This window comes from Chrysemys picta, chromosome 14 (assembly GCF_011386835.1).
Source record: "Chrysemys picta bellii isolate R12L10 chromosome 14, ASM1138683v2, whole genome shotgun sequence".
In the NCBI taxonomy this organism is placed as follows: domain Eukaryota; kingdom Metazoa; phylum Chordata; order Testudines; family Emydidae; genus Chrysemys; species Chrysemys picta.
The window spans coordinates 22,288,097-22,306,159 of NC_088804.1; the positions used below are offsets into that span (position 1 = coordinate 22,288,097).

The following is an 18,063-nucleotide window of genomic DNA, read 5'->3' on the forward strand; positions in this document are numbered from 1 at the left end:
GAAACAGGGAGTGAGTGAAATCAGGAAAGGGGTGGGATTGGGAAGTATCAAAGAGGTACCAAGCATGTGGTAGTGACAAAGGGATAGTACCGGAGAGGAGTGTTTTCAGGGTGGTATTGGGAAGGAGATAGTATCAATCAGGAATTAATATCAGGAGTGAGTGAAATCAGGGAGACTGGAACTGGGAAGCATCAAGGAGGTATTGATAAGTGAGGGGTATTGACAAAGGGATGATATCAGAGAAGTATCAGGCAGGAAGGGTACTGGGGATATGGCAAGGGGGTAGTATCAGGGAGTGAGTAGTGCCGGGGGAAAAGGTGGTATCAGGGAGGGTTGGTATGAGAAAGCTTAAATTATTGGGACAGGGTAGCATTGGGAGGTTAAGGTCTGGAGTAGGGATAGGAGGGAGGTATGGGGGGGGGGCTATCAGTAGCTGAACTGGTGAGTAAGTGGGCTGACAGTTGTTGTACTAGTGAGTGGGTGGGTGAACAGTGGCTGTATTGGTGAGTGCAGGGGCTGCCACTAGGTGTATTAGTGAGAAGCTAGGCTGGCACTGGGTGCATGGGTGAGTGGTGGGCTGACACTGAGTATATGGGTGGGGGTTAGTGAGAGTGGATGTGTGGGTGTAGGGTTTGGTGACACTGGGTGTATTGGTGAGGGGCTGGCTAACTGGGTGTATTGACACAGGGCTGGGTGACACCGGGTGTATTGATGAGAGGCTAGTTAACACTGGATGTTGTTGGCAGAGGGCTGGGTTCAGCGCAGAGCAACGCGTATGCGCCCTCCTGCAGTAACCGCCGGCTCCTAGGTTGCAGCGCGTGCGCGCCATGTGGGTGGCGATAGGTCGAGATACACGGGCGCATGCGCTTGGCTTGTGTTGGCCGAAGGGACAAAGCCCCCAGCGAGGCTGTTGCGCTGCAGGGTGCGTACTCCTCGTGGGTGTTTGTGCGCGCGCACCAGTTGGTGCGGCCCCTCCCCCCAGCTGCTACGCATGCGCGTTCCTTTCGGAGACGGGCTTTGACGCGCGTCGGGCCGCCTCCGGGTTCAGTCGCAGCGTCTTGACTTCATCGGGGGGAGCCGGAAGCGCTGCCTAGTTACCAAGATGGAGAGTAAGTGCGCGGGGGGCTGGTCCATTGAGCGGGTTCTCTAGCCCCGTTCTCGCCCCCAGTCACGTGGGCCGGTGTCCCCTCCGCCCGGCTCCGAGCGGTACCTGAGGCAGACAGCGGCCGCTCCGCGGGCTCGCCGCGTGTTTCAGTACAGTGCGCCGAGGGGTTAACCCCCCCTCCTGCCCCGTTTGCCTTCAGCCCCGCTCCGCTGAGGGGCGAGCGGCATTGCTCAGCGCCGCCCCGGCGGTGCTCGCGGTGGGTGTCCCCGGACCGCGCAACCCTTGGCCCCGAGCTCTCTGCCGCCCTTGGGCATGGGCTGGGGGCGGGTCGCAGCCCGGTCAGACCCCGGCGCCGTTCGAGCCCCGCTAGGTGCCCGGGGATTGTACAGTGCGCGGGGGAGGCGGCGGCGGCCTTCGCCGCCCTCGGAAGCGTCAGCTGTTGGCCCCCAGGCGGGGAAGCAGACTCGCTAAGCTGGTGTGGGGAAAGGGGGTGCCCCTGCTAACAGAGCCGTGTGTTCCTGTGTGTTCCAGGTGTGATTTACAGTAAGCTACCGCCGCAGGCTGCAAAGCTATTGGATCTCCAGGTATCAGCTACTTTAACTGTTAGCTGCTAATATAGAGAATGTGAGAGCTGGACTGTGCACATACAATCCGCATCTCCTTTGCAGCTGGTAACGTGAGTTAATACTGTTTGTTCTTCTTCAAATTGTCCATTTGATCTAAAACCTTGGTCAGGATAATTTTCATCTCCTACAGGGAGGTTAGTCAAGATAATGTTAGAATTGAATTCTAGTCTTGGCGTTTTGGCCAGCGCCATTCAGCAAGCACTAATATTGTTTCTACTTTGGCCTAGCAAAAGACATTTTGATCATTTTAGAGTTATGAGCCAGTTTAAAATCACAGACTCCGAAACCTGACTGCATGTGATTCAAGATGGTATTTAGAATTTTTTAAACTATTTTTCCACAAAGTTTTTTTAACAACGTGTTCGTTCTCGAGGCCTCAGTGCTTCAACTTGATCTATGCAGGCAAGACCCTGCACCTATGTTGAGCCCAATTAGAGACAATGGTTCTCAACACAGGTGCGGGGCCTTAATTTTTTTTTCTTTTCTATACATTGTGTGTATGTGTGTGTGTGTGTATATATATATATGTTTTATGTTTACATGGAAACTTTCAAGCAGATATAGCTTGAAGCAGCTGTGTTACATATCTCTGAAAATAATGGTTTCTGTTTGAAATAGATTCTTTAAAATCTGTGGAGCGTTCAGGGGAGAAACTTGGACAACACTCTTCCTGCACAAATTGCTGTCTTATCTGTATTTTTCTTTTTACAATTATTAGGATGTTTGCATGAAAATGGGAATATTTGCTCTTAAGAGTGAGTTTGGAACTGGAGAGATCAGAATTTTTAGTAGCATATGAACTCTTTTGCTTTAAGTCACCTGTTAAAGTCAGTAACAAAGTCAGATTTGTCTGATTACTGATAGCTTATTTGTAGGTCCTACCAAATTCAAGGTCCATTTTGGTCAATATCATGGTCATAGGATTTAAAAAATTGTAAATTTCATGATTTCAGCTATTTAAATCTGAAATTTCACAGTGGTGTAATTGTAGGGGCCCTGATCCAAAAAGGAGTTGTGTGTGGTGGTGGGGGGGATGTCACAAGGTTATTGTAGGGGGGATTGCAGTATTGCTACCCTTACTGCTGCTGATGGCGGCACTGCCTTCAGAGCTGGGCAACTGGAGAGAGGTGGCTGCTGGCTGGGAGCCCTTAGTTTTGTACTGCTGCCTGCAAAGCTGGGCCCTCAGTCAGCAGCTGCCACTCTTTGGCTACCCAGCTCTGAAAGCAGCAGTGCAGAAGTAAGGATGGCATGGTATGGTATTGCCACCCTTACTTCTGCGCTGCTGCTGGCGGGGCGCTGCCGTCAGAGCTGGGCACCTGGCCAATAGCTGCTGTTCTCCAGCTGCCCAGCTCTGAAGGCAACGCAGCAGTAAGGGTGGCAATACCTTTACCGCCCCCCTAAAATAACCTTGTAACCGCCCCGTAACTCCCTTCTGGGTCAGGGCCCCCAATTTGAGAAACGCTGGTCTCCCCTGTGAAATCTGTATAGTGTAGGATTAAAAAGCACACAAAACACCAGATTTCACGGCCCGTGACGTGTTTTTCATGGCCGTGAATTTGGTAGGGCCCTACTTCTTTAAGCTGACTCAGTTCAAATAAGTGAAGCCAATCTGTTGTACACAAGCCTCTGTGCAATCATTTTCTTCTCATAGCTAATGTCTAATGAATAGTCTTCCATGTCACAAAATATAGTCACAGTGAGCACTAATATGGCACCCATTTAGCCTTCTCAGATAAAAGGATGATGGAATGGCCATGGAAACTAAACTACCATCACAACTCTAGAGTTAGTCCCCTCAGTTAAGGATTTTGAGGCACTTTGGTGGGTCAGTGTGGAAATGTTTTATGGAAATACAATTGACTTAAGTATCTAGAATATTATCAGTTTTTCATGGTACATTAACATGTATTTAATATCAGTGGTATCAACTACTGATGAGATACTAGTCAGTGATATTCTTAACTTTAACAACTTTTATTTTGGAGCCTCAAGGATCAAAAGAGGCCGAAGCTTTTGTAAATGCCTTTCTGAAGCGTAGTATGCCACGACTGAAAGATGAAGCCATCCAGGATAAGCTAACCCGAAAAGCTGTAGTTCTTGAGCATTGTGCTAAAAGAAGGAAAAAGGAAAAAAGGAAGAAAACTAAAGGGTTTTCTGCCAAGCAGAGGAGAGAAATGCGGCTCTTTGAAGTTAAACCAGAACAGCAAAAGTAAGAACTTAAAAGGCTTTCTTTTTGTGACTTATTAGTAAAAGTTGAAAGGTTGTTGAAAGCCGTGTACGTGCAGCAACATGTATGTATTGGTGCTAACAGTTATTAATTAGTACTCTTAATATTTTGTTAAGTTAGGTCAGTTCTGTGTGGCTTATGACATTTGGCCATGCGAGGACAGTTCTTTATTTTTATTTTATAGATGTCTACTGTGTATTGTGAATAGCACTGACATTGCCTTCTTTTTGTGTTTTGTAAATCTAAATATGGTGAGAAGTCAGTATCAAATTACTATATGAAGCCACAGGTCCCTGATAGTGACCAGACTTAGTATCTCACAGTGCATGAAATGATTTTATTAAAATGCATCCTCTTTGCAACCATAGTTGGGAAATGAAGTAGACAGAGAATACAAGAGTAGGAGTTTCTCGGGACGTAAAATGCAACATCTTATGTGATGTACATTAGAAACCTCTTTTTAGAGTAAGTAATCTTACAGCTTGGAATGTTGTATTGTATAGCTAACAACTTCGTGAGATACTCAAAGAAACAAGTTCTAACTTTGTATGTAAAGTATAGATTGGTTAGTAGTTAAGCTGTCATGTTGTATCATACAACCTTCTGAAAAGATACCATATAATCTTTTTTTGTCTCTTGCTGACTATTGTAGATATGAGTTGTTTCAACCATTACATGAACTCTGGAAACAGTACATCAGGGATCTGTGTAATGGACTCAGACCAGATGCGTAAGTTCAGTTTATTTAAAAACATGTAGGGTCTAGATTGTTTATACTTATGGTAATATAATAGTCTTTAAAAACATTATGCAAAATTATCTTTCAAACAAGCATGTATTTCTATATTTTTATAAATACAAAAGTGTACTGACTTTAACACCATAGATATTTATTGTAAATATAGATTTTTTTTTTTAAATGTTTTTTTTGTTTTGTTTTAAGACAACCACAGATGATTCAGGCCAAATTGCTAAAAGCTGATCTCCATGGAGCTATTGTTACAGGTATTACTTTTTCCATTCTTTTTTTTTTGAAGGCTTCTTTCAAAGCCCTATGGGGTAACAATCACCCTATACTTTCTGTTTCTAAACCTACATTTTCCTTTCCCTTAACTTCTGCCACAAACACACATTTTAACTGCTATTTCTGTAGTCTTAGTACTTTTGTAAACTCTCCAAATATTATCTACTTTGGGGTCACATATTGAGACCAAATTATTATTTGACTTATTCCCCTTCCCAGACTCAACCCCAATACTTCATTTAAGTACTTGTGGAAACCCTCCTTTGTTAGAATTTGTTGTTAATATGCACAGCCACCAATAGCTATGTGATTGCTACTAGTATTAGTTTGACTTCATAGCAGAATTAGGTATATTTATTCTGAATTACTATAAGCTATCTTTTAAAATTATTAAGCTACAATATAGATCATTTTCATTTGCAAATTCTTCCACTGATACATCTGTTTGTTTTTTGTTTTTGTTTTTTTAGTAACTAAATCAAAATGTCCCTCTTATGTTGGGATCACAGGAATTATTCTACAGGAAATGAAGCATATTTTCAAAATTATCACTAAAGAAGATAAATTAAAAGGTATGTAGTACAAGTTTTCTGTACCTTTCACATTTTGAGTAGTCAGAAATATTACTTTTGCACATTATTCATCTGATGCTTTCTTTGTAAGCCTAAGTGGCAGTGTAGGCTGCATAGTACTTATTAATAAAAATCATGCAGCCATGTTCTTGTTGAACAGAATTCTCACCAGAACAGATTGGCTTCATGAAAATAGCAAAAGAGATACCAGAAGCAGATTGTTCTTGTTGATCTGATTGTCACTTTTGATGCTCTTTGCGACATACTAATAGGATGTTTCAAAACATTGGATGCTTTTAAACATTGGAATTCTTGAAGAAGGGCCTTTGAAAACTTAGTCATGCCAAAGTACCAGAACCTTGAAGGACAGAGATTTACAATACATTACTGATCGGGTTTTTTTGGTTTTGTTTTTGTTCCCTCTTCAACTTCTCTTTCAGTTATTCCCAAGATTAACAATGTATTTAGCCTGGAGGTTGATGGCTTTATTTCCCACATCTATGGTAGCAAGTTCCAGCTTAGAGCAAGTGAGCGTTCTGCAAAGAAGTTCAAAGCAAAAGGAACTATTGACTTGTGATTTTAAGGAAATTCAAAGATATTGGGGCTTTGTTCATAAACTGAAAATCAAGTTAAAAAACAAGAACATATGGAATTCTACATCTTCTAAAGTACTTCTTTATACAGAAATATGAGTTACAAGAAACATTTAAGTTACATCTGTTTTATGTACTAGGTGGTCTCCCAAAATCCTCAAATTGCAGTAATATGTCAATATTTCATTTATTGAAAATATAGTGTATAACTATATATATTTTTTTAATAGTAAACTAATATTTGTGGTGATTCCCATCACTTTGTTTGTCAAAATAAAATCCTTTTCCCAATTATTGCTTGACTTAATATAACTTTAATTGTGTTGGTTTAGTGTGCATAATAAATGTCTCGATTTACATATTTTCAGGCAAATCAGACTGTGGAACATGTATGAATCCCAATTCCTGATGTTAAAAGTTGTCTCCATGACATGTTTCATGGACAGACAGGGTTATATGGAGGAATTTACCATACAGAAAATGAATTAAATCTTGTTTACAACTTTTTTTTTAATTCTGTGGTTTGGCTTCCATACATATTACAGTGCTTATAAGAACATAAAAGACTCAAGGTTTTTACAGTATAATCACCATTTGGTGATGTAAACACAATATTTTTTTATGATTTAAATTTTATACACTTGCTTTGTGCAAACTATTTTCTCCTATACCAGGAGCGACTGTTTCATCTGATCCGTTTTATTTTGACCTATCTGTGACACATACCAGTGCTTACAAACAACATACAGATGAGGGAAGTATAAATGCATAGCGCACTCTTTCTAGCTGCAAAGAATATCACTATAGCCTGTGCCTTCTCACTGTGGTGTGACTTGTCACTTCATTAAATTTCTCATGTCTACTCTGCCAGATCACCCACTCTGGCTCTCTTGCATTTGGAAGGGCTAACTCTGCAATGATCCCTTTAAAATAAGACATTTCTAGATTTCACTGTGTAATAAAAAATAGCATCTTCACAGGGGAGAGGTTTGCTCAATCCTTTTTCCACCTTCCTCCAATATTTCTGATTTTTTTTTTAATTGTATATTCTATGGAGGTCTCTGTGTTTTGAAACTCTGACAATTATTAGATCAAGGTTGGCTGAGAGGGAAGAGCATTTGAATACTAGTATTCTGGTGTGGCAAACAAGAAGGCCCAGTCACTGGCTGCTGTTGAGGGCCTGTTAAGGTTGTTCAAAGAATATTAAATGGGGGGTGGGAAATGGTTTAAACACTCCTAAAAGCAATGCTGAGAGTAAGCTTTGTAATGCAAAGCTTCTTTATCATTGCACCCTGTCTGTGTTGAGGAAATGAAGGGACTATCCTTTATAGTCCTGTTTTGGTCCTGCTTTGAGCAGGGGGTTGGACTAGATGACCTCCTGAGGTCCCTTCCAACCCTGATATTCTATGATTCTATAGAAACTGCAATTCTTGGGCAAAATGTGTTTCACAGATTACTGTGCTGAAATAATAATAAAAAAAAAATCAAATGCAGTCTTATGTGTAGTAAAAGGGAAGGAGGATTATAAAGGTAGCATGTCTGAAAACAGAAAAACTTTGTAGGTAGAATTCTTAATGCATAAAATATCTTGCCTTTCAAACCTTAATATTTTTAAATGTATTTACTGTATATTATAAACAGATGCTTGTACCACTCATGTATTTTGCTGCAGGTGATTCTCTGGATTTTAGTGTGGGTTCAGTGAATGGGTAAGAGAAGAAGCAACTTTCCACTGACTGAGCTTTTTAGGTCAGACTGTGGGATGGGGGAGGGGTCCTTCCCTGTCCCCAACACCCTATAATTTCCTCTTCCTGACTCCACTCCGCTGTCGGCTTTTGGCATCACCTGCTGCCACAGGGTCCTAGTGCCCCCCTCCACTAGGGCCAGGGCAGGCTGCCCTTCTGCCCTAGTCCTGAGCCTCTCCAATGCCCCAAACCCCTCATCTACAGCCCTCACCCCTGCACCCTCTCCTATCCCAAAACTCCATCCCAGAGTCTGCACCCTAGACCCCCTCCCCCGTCCAAACTCCCTCCCAGAGCATTAGGCGGGGGGGCGGAGTTTGGGGGGGGTCAGGTTCTGGGCACCACCAAAATTTCTACAAACCTGCCACCCCTGGAAGAGGCAGAGCAGGGGTCGAGTGATGGTGCAGCCCAGTGCAGTGGGGGGGGCTTTACTGAGTGTATTTATTTTATTAAAACCGCTTGGAGGAGGAGGTGGAGAAGAGACTGGGCAGGAGCGGGGCCTCATGGAAGCAGTGGAGTGGGGACAGGGTCAGGGACAGCGAGGCGGGGGTGGCAGTGATGCGGCCCTTGGGCCAATGCACTAGTCCTCATGGCCATTTGACTTTGAGACCCCGTTCTAGAATGTGAGTCAGGACTGTTGGTGTATGTTAGTGATGCTGTTCAGGAAGCACTGGCAACCACCTCTAATAATAATAGTAATGATAATAATCCCATCTAGAGGATTGTAAACTACCCAGTAACCTCTTTAAGCAGGAAAATACCCACTTAAAAATAGTGGTCTTAGTGTCTGCTCTCAACCACTGAATGGGAAATGAAATTGAGGAACATATAGGGAGGTGGAAATCAAAGCAGGTAGAAAGCAATCCTGCTATTGATGTGTGCAGCTCCTTTCCAACAATATCAATGAAGGAGTATTATGGTTTAGAGGTGAGCTGTACCTTTGCTCTCTCCATCTCTCTCAGTGGGCATCCTTTCCAAGTGACAGGCTTAGATCGACCTCTTTTTGTGAGTGAAATCCTGTGCTTCACTCCACTTTTAAACTGGACTGATGAGGCTTACAACACCCACTGCTCACCAGCTATATTACCCTGGCACATCCAGCAGTGTTTGGTCCTGCTATAGACTTAGTTTGGGAGGTTGTGACCTGTATGCAATTGCAGTGACTCAGGACAGCCTCTTCAGAACATGTGTTATTTGGCCATGGGAACATAACAGAGAAAAGGGTTAAAACAACAAAAGCCTAAAAACATTGGCTAAGCCAGTTTGTCAGTCTGGAACATAAGACATAGCATGTCTTATATAGGTGCCTATTACCTCCCACCCCCGTCCTGATTTTTCACACTTGCTATCTGGTCACCCTGACTGGAAGGGACTTCCTGGGTGCAGGCAACCCAGTCAGATAATCCCATTCATAAACTTTATCAAGCTCCACTTTAAAACTAGTTAGGTGGTTTGTCCCCGTTGCTCCTATTGGAAGACTGTTCCACAACCTCAGTTTTCTGGTCATTAGAAGCCTAATTTCTAGCCTGAATTTAATCAGGGCCTGTTTATACTAATTTCTTTTTGTGCCACATTGTCTTTTAGCTTAAATAGCTCTTCTGCCTCCCTAGTGCTTAACCCCTCATATATTTATAGAGAGCAGTCATATCCACTCAGCCTTCCTGGCTTGTTTAGCCTAGCACAAGCTTTTCTAGTCTTCTCTCATAAAATAGGGTCTCCATTCCCCGGGTCATCCCAGTAACCCTTCTCTGAACCAGTCTGACTGGGCTTTGGTGCCCCATCCCCCATCATTGTACCTATGAGACAGGCTGCAACCTACAACTTCTGTCTCTTGGACAATCTGCCCCCGCCCACCACTCTGTGTATGTGTCTGTCCCTCAGGTCATAGGCTTATTTATTTCAAAGTTCCTTTGTTTCAGAGTTCCTTCTTGCAGATCTTGTTAGCCAGCACACATAGATTAGGCACAGGGCATACCATATTAATATCATGTTATACTCAGCATGTGGGCAGTTATGTTAACCAAATTATATTACAGTTCTCTCCACATTGCTCACTTAGGTCAAGAGATTATATATCCCACAACTCTCTGCAAAGCAAAATGTAGCTTTTGGCATTCGCAACTATAAATTCTGTCCAAAGACAAGATACATTTGCTCTATGTCTTAGTACAGGTTCCTTCACAGGCAACTTATTTAAAATGTAGTATCCAAAACAGATGATAAAGGTTCAAAACAAATTAAGGAAATAGTAGGCTGGATCTTATAAAGTGCTTTCCAACTTGTAAGCAACTGTGCTATAGGAGTGGTTTTGGGGGGGCGTATTTTGGGAAGCGCAAACTGACACGCTGCTAGAAACAGATTCCCAGAAGGGTCAGTAACGTAACTCCTTCCTGTGCTATACTATTGATTTTTAGCAATAAATTGGCTAGGTTTGGTTAATTAGTCTCTTGAACATATTTCATAATGAAGCACAAGTATAGTGAAACTAGATACATTTGTAGCAACACTCTCCTTAGGTTTCCAGCAGGGCTGCTGCATTGGTGAAAACTGATTTAAATGTTTCTCGAGAGGGGGTCAAAAGTAGTCTCCTAACAGTAGATTCACTGTATTGTCCATATGACAATTGTAGTGGTTTGTTGAGTTAGGTCAATTGAAGTAGACTAATTGCTGGTTCCTGAAGATCTGAGCAGAGTCCAGCCAGAATTTAAGCCTAGGGTACCATAGATCCAGCCCCGCCACAATACTCAAGCAAGTGGAGAGATGCACAGCATTCATAAAATTGTATTAATAGCTCCCTCAGTCTTCACAAGGAGCTTTTTAACATTCACAACGAATGCATACCATAGGCTTCTTAAAAATATACACAAAGTAATTGTTACTCTTCATCTGTCCGTGTTGTTCTAAATTTGATTTACATACAAGCTGTAACCTATGAACTGTCTGTTTTCAAGACTATCTTGGGTTTTTACTAATAAAGCACTTGAAGTTTAAACTGGTAATATCCCAATTTAAAAGTATCCCACAACATAAATTTATTTATAACTAATAGTGAAAACAAGTAAATAGTGTTTAAGCAGGTTTCGTTACTGGAAAACCAGACTCTGTTTGAAAGCTGGTCTGAAATATGCAAAGCTTAAACTACTGTATATATAAAACTACTGCACTTTGATTTGAGTATCAATGGTAATTTTAGTTCAGTATTTAATGCATGGGAGTGGAGCATGAATATCTACCAGGCCCTGTCAATTCTAATAGAACTGTCATCTAGAAGTTTGGACTACAGTGCTATCTGGTACTTTTTTTAATGAGCACAAAATTCACTTTAAGAATGTTGATTTAATAGATTTATTCATAGTCTGCAATAATCTCATTGTAATAAATTGTACTTTCATGGACCGCTAGCCACCTTGACCCTACTTTATTTCCCCTTTCTCTGCCTTGGCTACAATTGACTAGTTTTGGAGAGGTTCTTTTTAATTTTTAAATGGCAGCTATCAGAAAAAATATTTTCTTTATACCCCAAATGACGAATTCTTCCCCTTTGCACCCCTCGTCACTCCCCTCCCCCGACCCCCCCCCCCCCCCAAAATACAACACTCATAGTCCTCAACTTCTGCCAGGACCAATATAGCATCTAATGTAGATGTTTCATCGGAAGGGAATAATCCCAGTTTTCCAATGAGGAACAGCCCTCAAACAGCCTAGCCCTCAAACAGCCTAACCCTCAAACACTGGTGTATCCAACTAGTTTCTTATCTGATGCCCAACAGCATTGTCTTAGTCCTGTCATTAAAGAACTAACATAAGATGGGACCTAATGAGATGACTTGATTTCTATTTCATGGCCCTGTGTGCTTCTTTTTGGGGAGTTATTCCAATACTACAACAATAATTAGAGATCTACTTTTTCCACTTCTAAGGCCTATACAGTTGGAGTCATGTTATTAAGAGCCTCTGGCTTTGGAGGTGAAAGGTATGAAAAAATATCAATTTGTAAACAACATTTCTAAAAGTTTTGTGTCAAAGTTTGTTGACATGCAGAAGTGGCATTGTATAAAGCTTTACTGGCCTTCAGTTTGGGATGACCTGCAAAACTTGCTTGTGGTTTTGCTGTTCATCCTACATTCATGTCAATAAAAGCTTTTAGACTGTCTCGGTATCATGTTTGTGTCTTCTCGCCTACATTTGTATATAATATGGCTAACAATGTATAACTCTTCTTTGCATTGCCCTGCCTTTATCTGAATATCTAGTATGTCCTAAAATAAATAAGCTTTTAATTATAATTAATACCCTCTTTCATAGAAGTAGAATAAAAATCTTTCATCCTATATTATTTGCAGTTTACACTGCCTAACTGCTGTCTTGCATAGCCCTATATCATTAAAACTTACATGATGTTAAGTAGCTTCCTTGTGTAAATAACCCTCAGATTACTAGCCTTTTATACCTGCACTGCTTTTAAAAGGCTTCTACCATTCAAATCTTTTATAAATATTTGTTTTTGAGAGCAGTCCACAGCAACACTTGTAATTGAAAAGCCCAAGTCTACAATAATTTCCCATTTGAATTTAATTGAATTTTCAGTGAGTTCACATATAATTGTTGTCGTCCGCTTGCTGCACAACTCTTAGGCCCCATTGTCACCTCTTCCTCCAACTCCTTTTCTTCTTCCACTCGCTACTTGACCACCTAGTCGCTCTCCAGTCTCTGCCTCTTCATATCTCTCTTCAGAACATCCTTCTGTGAGGCAAATTGGACTTTATTCTAGAGAGAGCTGGTAGTGACCCCTATATGTAGGTTGCTTAGCATTGTCCTTTATAAAAAATTCTTATGCCCCATCCCTACCTTTTCTTTTCTTTTTAAGAAGCTTGTTGGCAACAGGCTTTTGAAATTTGTCAGGGAGAAAGTCAAAGTCTGGACCTTAGATTGTCTTTCACTTGCAATTCCATTCACATTTAGCTGTTGAAAATCGCCATTTCCCTTCTTTCACTTTTGTTCCTCAGGAAAATGGTGGCAGCATGTCAATCATAACTAAACAAAATATTCCCAAGAGCCATTCCTGTGCCATTACCACAGCAGTACATGCTGTACTGGGAACAGCTGGGAGCAGCTGCAGCAGATCTAGTGGAGGGGTCGAGGTGGGCGAGAGAACCCATGTACATAGCCCCATACGCAATCCACCTGCGCTGAGGGCATCACAATGAGCAGAAAATCCTATAGGGTAAAGGCTAGAGCTGTGCTGGGCATCACCCAGCTACCTCTCCAGACCCAGCACCTGGCCACAGCAGCTCATGCCCCTCCCTTGAGTCACTGCATGCAACAGAAGCCCTTACCTCTTGGGATAGGAGTAAAGAGACTGAACAGGCTCCTCCTGACCACACCAGCTACAGCATCAATTATCCCGCTAATACTTCCCTGGACTCAGTTACTGACAATCACACCACCAGTGGCTCAATTGTTTCTCAACAGAATTAACTGTTGTTCCGTTTCTTTTAGGGTCACGCCATGTGGTATTAGCTTTCATCTCAATAAGTTAAAGCACCACCATGGGGATGCCTCACCGGCAAGAGGGGGAATTAAAAGTGTGGTTTATGGGAAGAAAGGTGCAGAAAGAAACAATCACTTTAAACTAATGTCGCTATTAGTGAGCTGTAAGTAATGGGAAGGGTATTAAAACCAGAAAATGGTTCCGAAAATAAAAAACTGAAAGGTCTTTGATTTCATATAGAGCTGTGCAGCAGGATGCGTGACTTGCTGTTAAAAGTCAACATGATAAAAGAGCAGGCAACGTCCTGTACTTCTCCCAAGGGTCTTTGGAAATGTAAATCATTTTGTTCCCTTCAAGATTGTAGAAAGAACAGTAAACAAAATTATATGAAAACATAAATCACACACAAACTTTCAATGGCCTGATTTTAATGTAGCTCATATTCCTTGATGTAGTGTCTAATTAAGACATCTGTTAAATGTCTATAATATTAATTTAATAGGGGGAAGCTAATAGAACTTTATTGGCACAGTCCAGTTCATTAACATTAAGGGCCTTTAATGGCTGTCTTAAATAGACATCATTAGTGAGAATGCTGTACAAATTAGAATTAGGCCCAATCATGTTTCATTGTGCTGTGAAGGACACATCCTCTATTGTATGTGCACACACCACAGGAACAAAATACAATTTACTATCCGTAGCACAGGGTCCATTTTTTTCAAACTATATTTCAGCAATCAAAAATGAACATCACATAGCAGGCTCCTTTCGATAAATAATAGCAAGGTGTTTCATTATTTACAATGGCGTGGGCTGAATAGATGTTCAAAGGTCTCTTCAAGGTAATCACATGCTAGTAGCACATAAAGACAGATGACAAATGAAGAATAATAAGGCATCTGAGCAGCTAAAGCACTCAAGAAGCCTTTACTGCAGTTGGTAAATCACCTAAAGAGTCCTTTTTTAATGACTCTTTGAGGCGTTCCAAACAGCTTTCATAAATCACTTAAGCAACAACAAACTACTGTACAGTGGCAGCCATCGTTGTCTACCAATAGGCTCCTTGAATTGAACGCCTATCTGGGCTTCTAGAGCAAAAATACAGTAAACTTCCCCCTTTTGTGAAAGAGGAGAAGCTACGTAACATTGAAGAAAGACGTCCTCACCCACTAATGTGTCTCTGCTGATTCATGAGTACTCTCCTTCCCTTCATTAGGTGAGATATTTAATACTTAATGGATTTAATACTATAATATAGGAGAACTAATTACAGCTGTCCCAGACACACCTACCGCATCACATGTTGAACACAAACTTACATGCAGCAGGAACACATTTTTCTTAAAGGTTTTTACACCTAGTCTTTCTTGAGGACTATGTTATCTGTAAGCCAATGAACAGGCTTGCTTAGCAGAAACCCATGTTTTTTTCCAGCTTGCTTATAAAGTTCTACTTTCCCATAAATAATAATATAATATACATTTCAAAGCAGTGTCTTAATTATATACTCTGGAATCACTTCAGCTACGGTTGTAATGTAACTATCTCTGAGGTAGAACTTGGTAGCTATTGACTGTGACCAACAGTTAAAGACAGGGCTGACTCCAGGCACCAGCCCACCAAGCATGTGCTTGGGGGGGCGGCGCGGCGGGGCGCGCCGGCCCAAGAGCGGGGCCGCGACTGGCCTCGCCGCCCTCCCCCGGCGCTCTGGCCAGTCGGGGATTGCGGGCCCGCGGCTAGGCTCGGCGCCCTCCCCTGCCACGTTGGGGGGGGGAGGAGGGGCGGCGGGTGGCTTTTTGCCTAGAGCGGCAAAAAAGCCAGAGCCGGCCCTGGTTAAAGACAGTAGGGGAAGAAGAGAACCATCTCCACTTGCCATGTGAGGGTAGGCAATACCCCAAATGAACCAGGTGGGACACAAGTTTTACTCACTGGCACAAGATGGTTGATGACTAAAGTGGTTTTACATTTCATCCAAAAGGGGACACCTCCAGCAGCACTATGCGTGTCCTTCTGGACTATTGGGTCAATATTGATTTGTCAGGCAGAGTCATATACACTGAATCATCAATGCTACTTTCTTCAGCAACTCTTTTAGTAAGAGACTCACTGGGGGTGTTCTGCTGGGGATTGAACAGTGTTTGTGTAGTCAGAAGACAGAAAATGATGGCACAAGGCCAGCTTCATTGACGTTGGCGGTCTTAAAATTATGGGCCAATGGGCCTAACGTCTCTTGGCCTGGGGAACTCAGGCTGGTTACATATAAGGGTATATACACAGGGCCAGCGCTTCCACTAGGCGACCCTAGGGCATCAGGATTTGGGGGGCGGCATTTTGCTGTCCTCAGCGGAAATTCGGCGGCGGGGGGGTCCTGCCGCTCCAGGTCTTTGGCGGAAATTCGGCAGCGGGTCCTTCACTCGCTCCGGGACCCACCGCCGAAGTGCCCTGAAGACCCGGAGCAGACGGACCCCCGCCGCCGAATGCTCTGAGGAGGAGCACTGCCGCCTAGGACGGCAAAAACCCTGGCGCCGCTCCTGCATATACAACTGATTTTTTAAAATTAAATTTCACTCCAGTGTCAATCTGAGACATTTTGGTGCTCAGAAAGCCATAAGAGCTGGCCAATTTCACACGGAAACATTTAGTGTATTTTTTTGCATGTATGGTTGAGGAAGATGTCTGTTGAAATGCGCTTATGTGCAAAGCTAGCATCATAAGGATGAAAATGGGAGGTTTGTTGAGTTTCCACAAAACCAGCCCATTCTTGCAAATGCAAAATAAGAAATTTGGATTTTGCTGCACATATTTTCTACAAACCATCAGGTGAATAGCAGATGAGATTTATGCTGTTTGCTAAAATATGCCAGTCCTTGTTTTCAACTTTCATCCCCGGAGATGTACAGCTCATATGATTCCTATCCATAATTCTTCTTCATTGCCCATTCACACTTTCATCTTGGTATAAAATACTGGGTTACATACAGCAGGCACAGAAGCAAGTTATGATATTGTATTTATGGGGCTATATGTTTACGTCAACCAACCTCACAGAAAGCTTGACAAAACCATAACCCAGTCCTCTCACCAAACACATAGACATGTATCTTGCTCAGACTTGTCTTTAAGAAGGCTGCAGCATTGGAAAAGCTCATCCAATTTACATGCCAGTTACTGGGCACATTTTATTCTCATGAGTTCCGTCCGGCAGAGAATAGTTGTGTCACAGCCTATAAGCAAGCTCTTCAGTTACACCGGCTAAGAAAATATTACACGTTATAACTGCAAGTTGACAAGGTACTATATAGCCCTATATGTATTCTGTTATTGCACACTGCTGGACAAAGTAGGAAGCCTACCATTTGCTTCACATTGTAACAGAAGATCCTCTGTATAAAAGGAAGCAGACTGTTTTTAATTAGGCAAAGGTGATGGTACATCCCGGATTGGAGCAACAAAGCTTTAGGAATGGGGTGGCACATTAAAAAGGAGGTGTATGCACAAGAGCTGAGCAAACCAGTTTTTGCCTAATGTTAAGCCCAGTTGACCGCTGTAGGTTGAAAAGTTTGACTTGTGCACACTACTGGGCTCATCTGATTCAGAAAGACTGGAAAAAAAATGTTGTGGGGCGAAGAAAAAATGGAATAGAGTGATAAATAACGAGTGAGGTGGTGGAGAGGCAGGCATAGTGAGGGCAAAGAGAGAAAAAAAACCCTGCGGAAGAACTAAATAGAAAGTATAGTACATCCACTTGTGTTAGCCTAGATTTTGGGAGTACATCTAGCTGTGAGCCACAGCCTTCTCTTTACTAGAACAATATTGTCAGATCTCCATGTCGGTTTAAAGTACAGGAGAAGAGTTTTGTGAAAACAAACAAGTTTTGCAAATCTAACAAAAAGTTTCACCTGTGTTCACCCAGTTAGTGGGGTTCACTGCCAGCTCATCACAGCAAAGGTGCTGGGAGCACGATGGAAAAGCAGCCTTGGCATATTAATGTGGTTTGGTAGCTGAAGAAGTGGCATACCTTAGCTTTTGTTCTGCCATTAGTGTCATTGCTAGGTCTCTCATGCGGAGGACCCCCCACAAGAAAAGTCAGATCTACCTATGACAAAAAACTCTGATTTGGGTAGAGAATTGCATCACATGTTTTCATTTGCATTTTTACTTCTCTTTTGTTTGTTTACGTATAAAAACATAAAGCTACACTTTAATAGTTGTATGAATCACTACAAAATCCTATAACAGTCCTGGGGCTGTGAACAAAGACCCTCTTTAAAATGAATAGAAGTGTTCACTTCCTACAGGAAATATGGTCTCTGAGTGCAATGGCTGACGGCTGCTGAGACTAATATATAACTCTTATAATAATCCCAGTAAGGGCAATACCTCATATGATGTGTGCGTTGTCTCAGGAGTGTATGTGTGTCCAGGAAATATGCATTAGAGGAAGCTGCTAATACCGTTAGCAATCAGTAGAAAGTATTTCTGTTCATAACTCCTTCTTTAAATAGAATATTTGCAATACGTGCAGTTTCCTAATCTCTCACATCTGGAGACAAGCTTCAGCAAATGCTGAAATCATAGTGTCTTAATACAAATGAGCTCACATATTTCTTCCCCCTTTATTTTTAGTTTAACCAGTAATCTATAGCAGAAGCAGCACTGAAAAACGTAGGGCAAATGTTA

General features: G+C 42.1%; 1 protein-coding gene across 5 annotated transcripts; it reads left to right on the forward strand.

The window, feature by feature from the left end:
• Window positions 1–970: 970 nt before the first annotated feature.
• POP4 (POP4 homolog, ribonuclease P/MRP subunit) lies at window positions 971–6,441 on the forward strand. Of its 5 annotated transcripts, none has more exons than XM_005289860.5 (7): window positions 971–1,109; window positions 1,637–1,689; window positions 3,717–3,940; window positions 4,611–4,688; window positions 4,902–4,963; window positions 5,453–5,554; window positions 5,995–6,441. In XM_005289860.5, the coding sequence occupies exons 1-7, from the start codon at window positions 1,103–1,105 to the stop codon at window positions 6,129–6,131; spliced, it is 663 nt and encodes a 220-aa protein (XP_005289917.1). In that variant the 5' UTR covers window positions 971–1,102; the 3' UTR covers window positions 6,132–6,441. The 5 variants fall into 5 exon arrangements, with proteins under 5 accessions (XP_005289917.1, XP_023959903.1, XP_008165209.1 ...); XM_024104135.3 differs by having other exon boundaries at window positions 1,007–1,109; window positions 1,637–1,781; window positions 3,724–3,940; XM_008166987.4 differs by having other exon boundaries at window positions 1,010–1,109; window positions 3,724–3,940.
• The last annotated feature ends 11,622 nt before the right edge of the window (window positions 6,442–18,063 follow it).

Coding starts and splice junctions, on each gene's coding strand:
- POP4 (XM_005289860.5), top strand. Junction 4,689..4,901: donor AATGGACTCAGACCAGATGC/GTAAGTTCAGTT, acceptor TTTTGTTTTAAG/ACAACCACAGATGATTCAGG. Junction 4,964..5,452: donor CCATGGAGCTATTGTTACAG/GTATTACTTTTT, acceptor TTGTTTTTTTAG/TAACTAAATCAAAATGTCCC.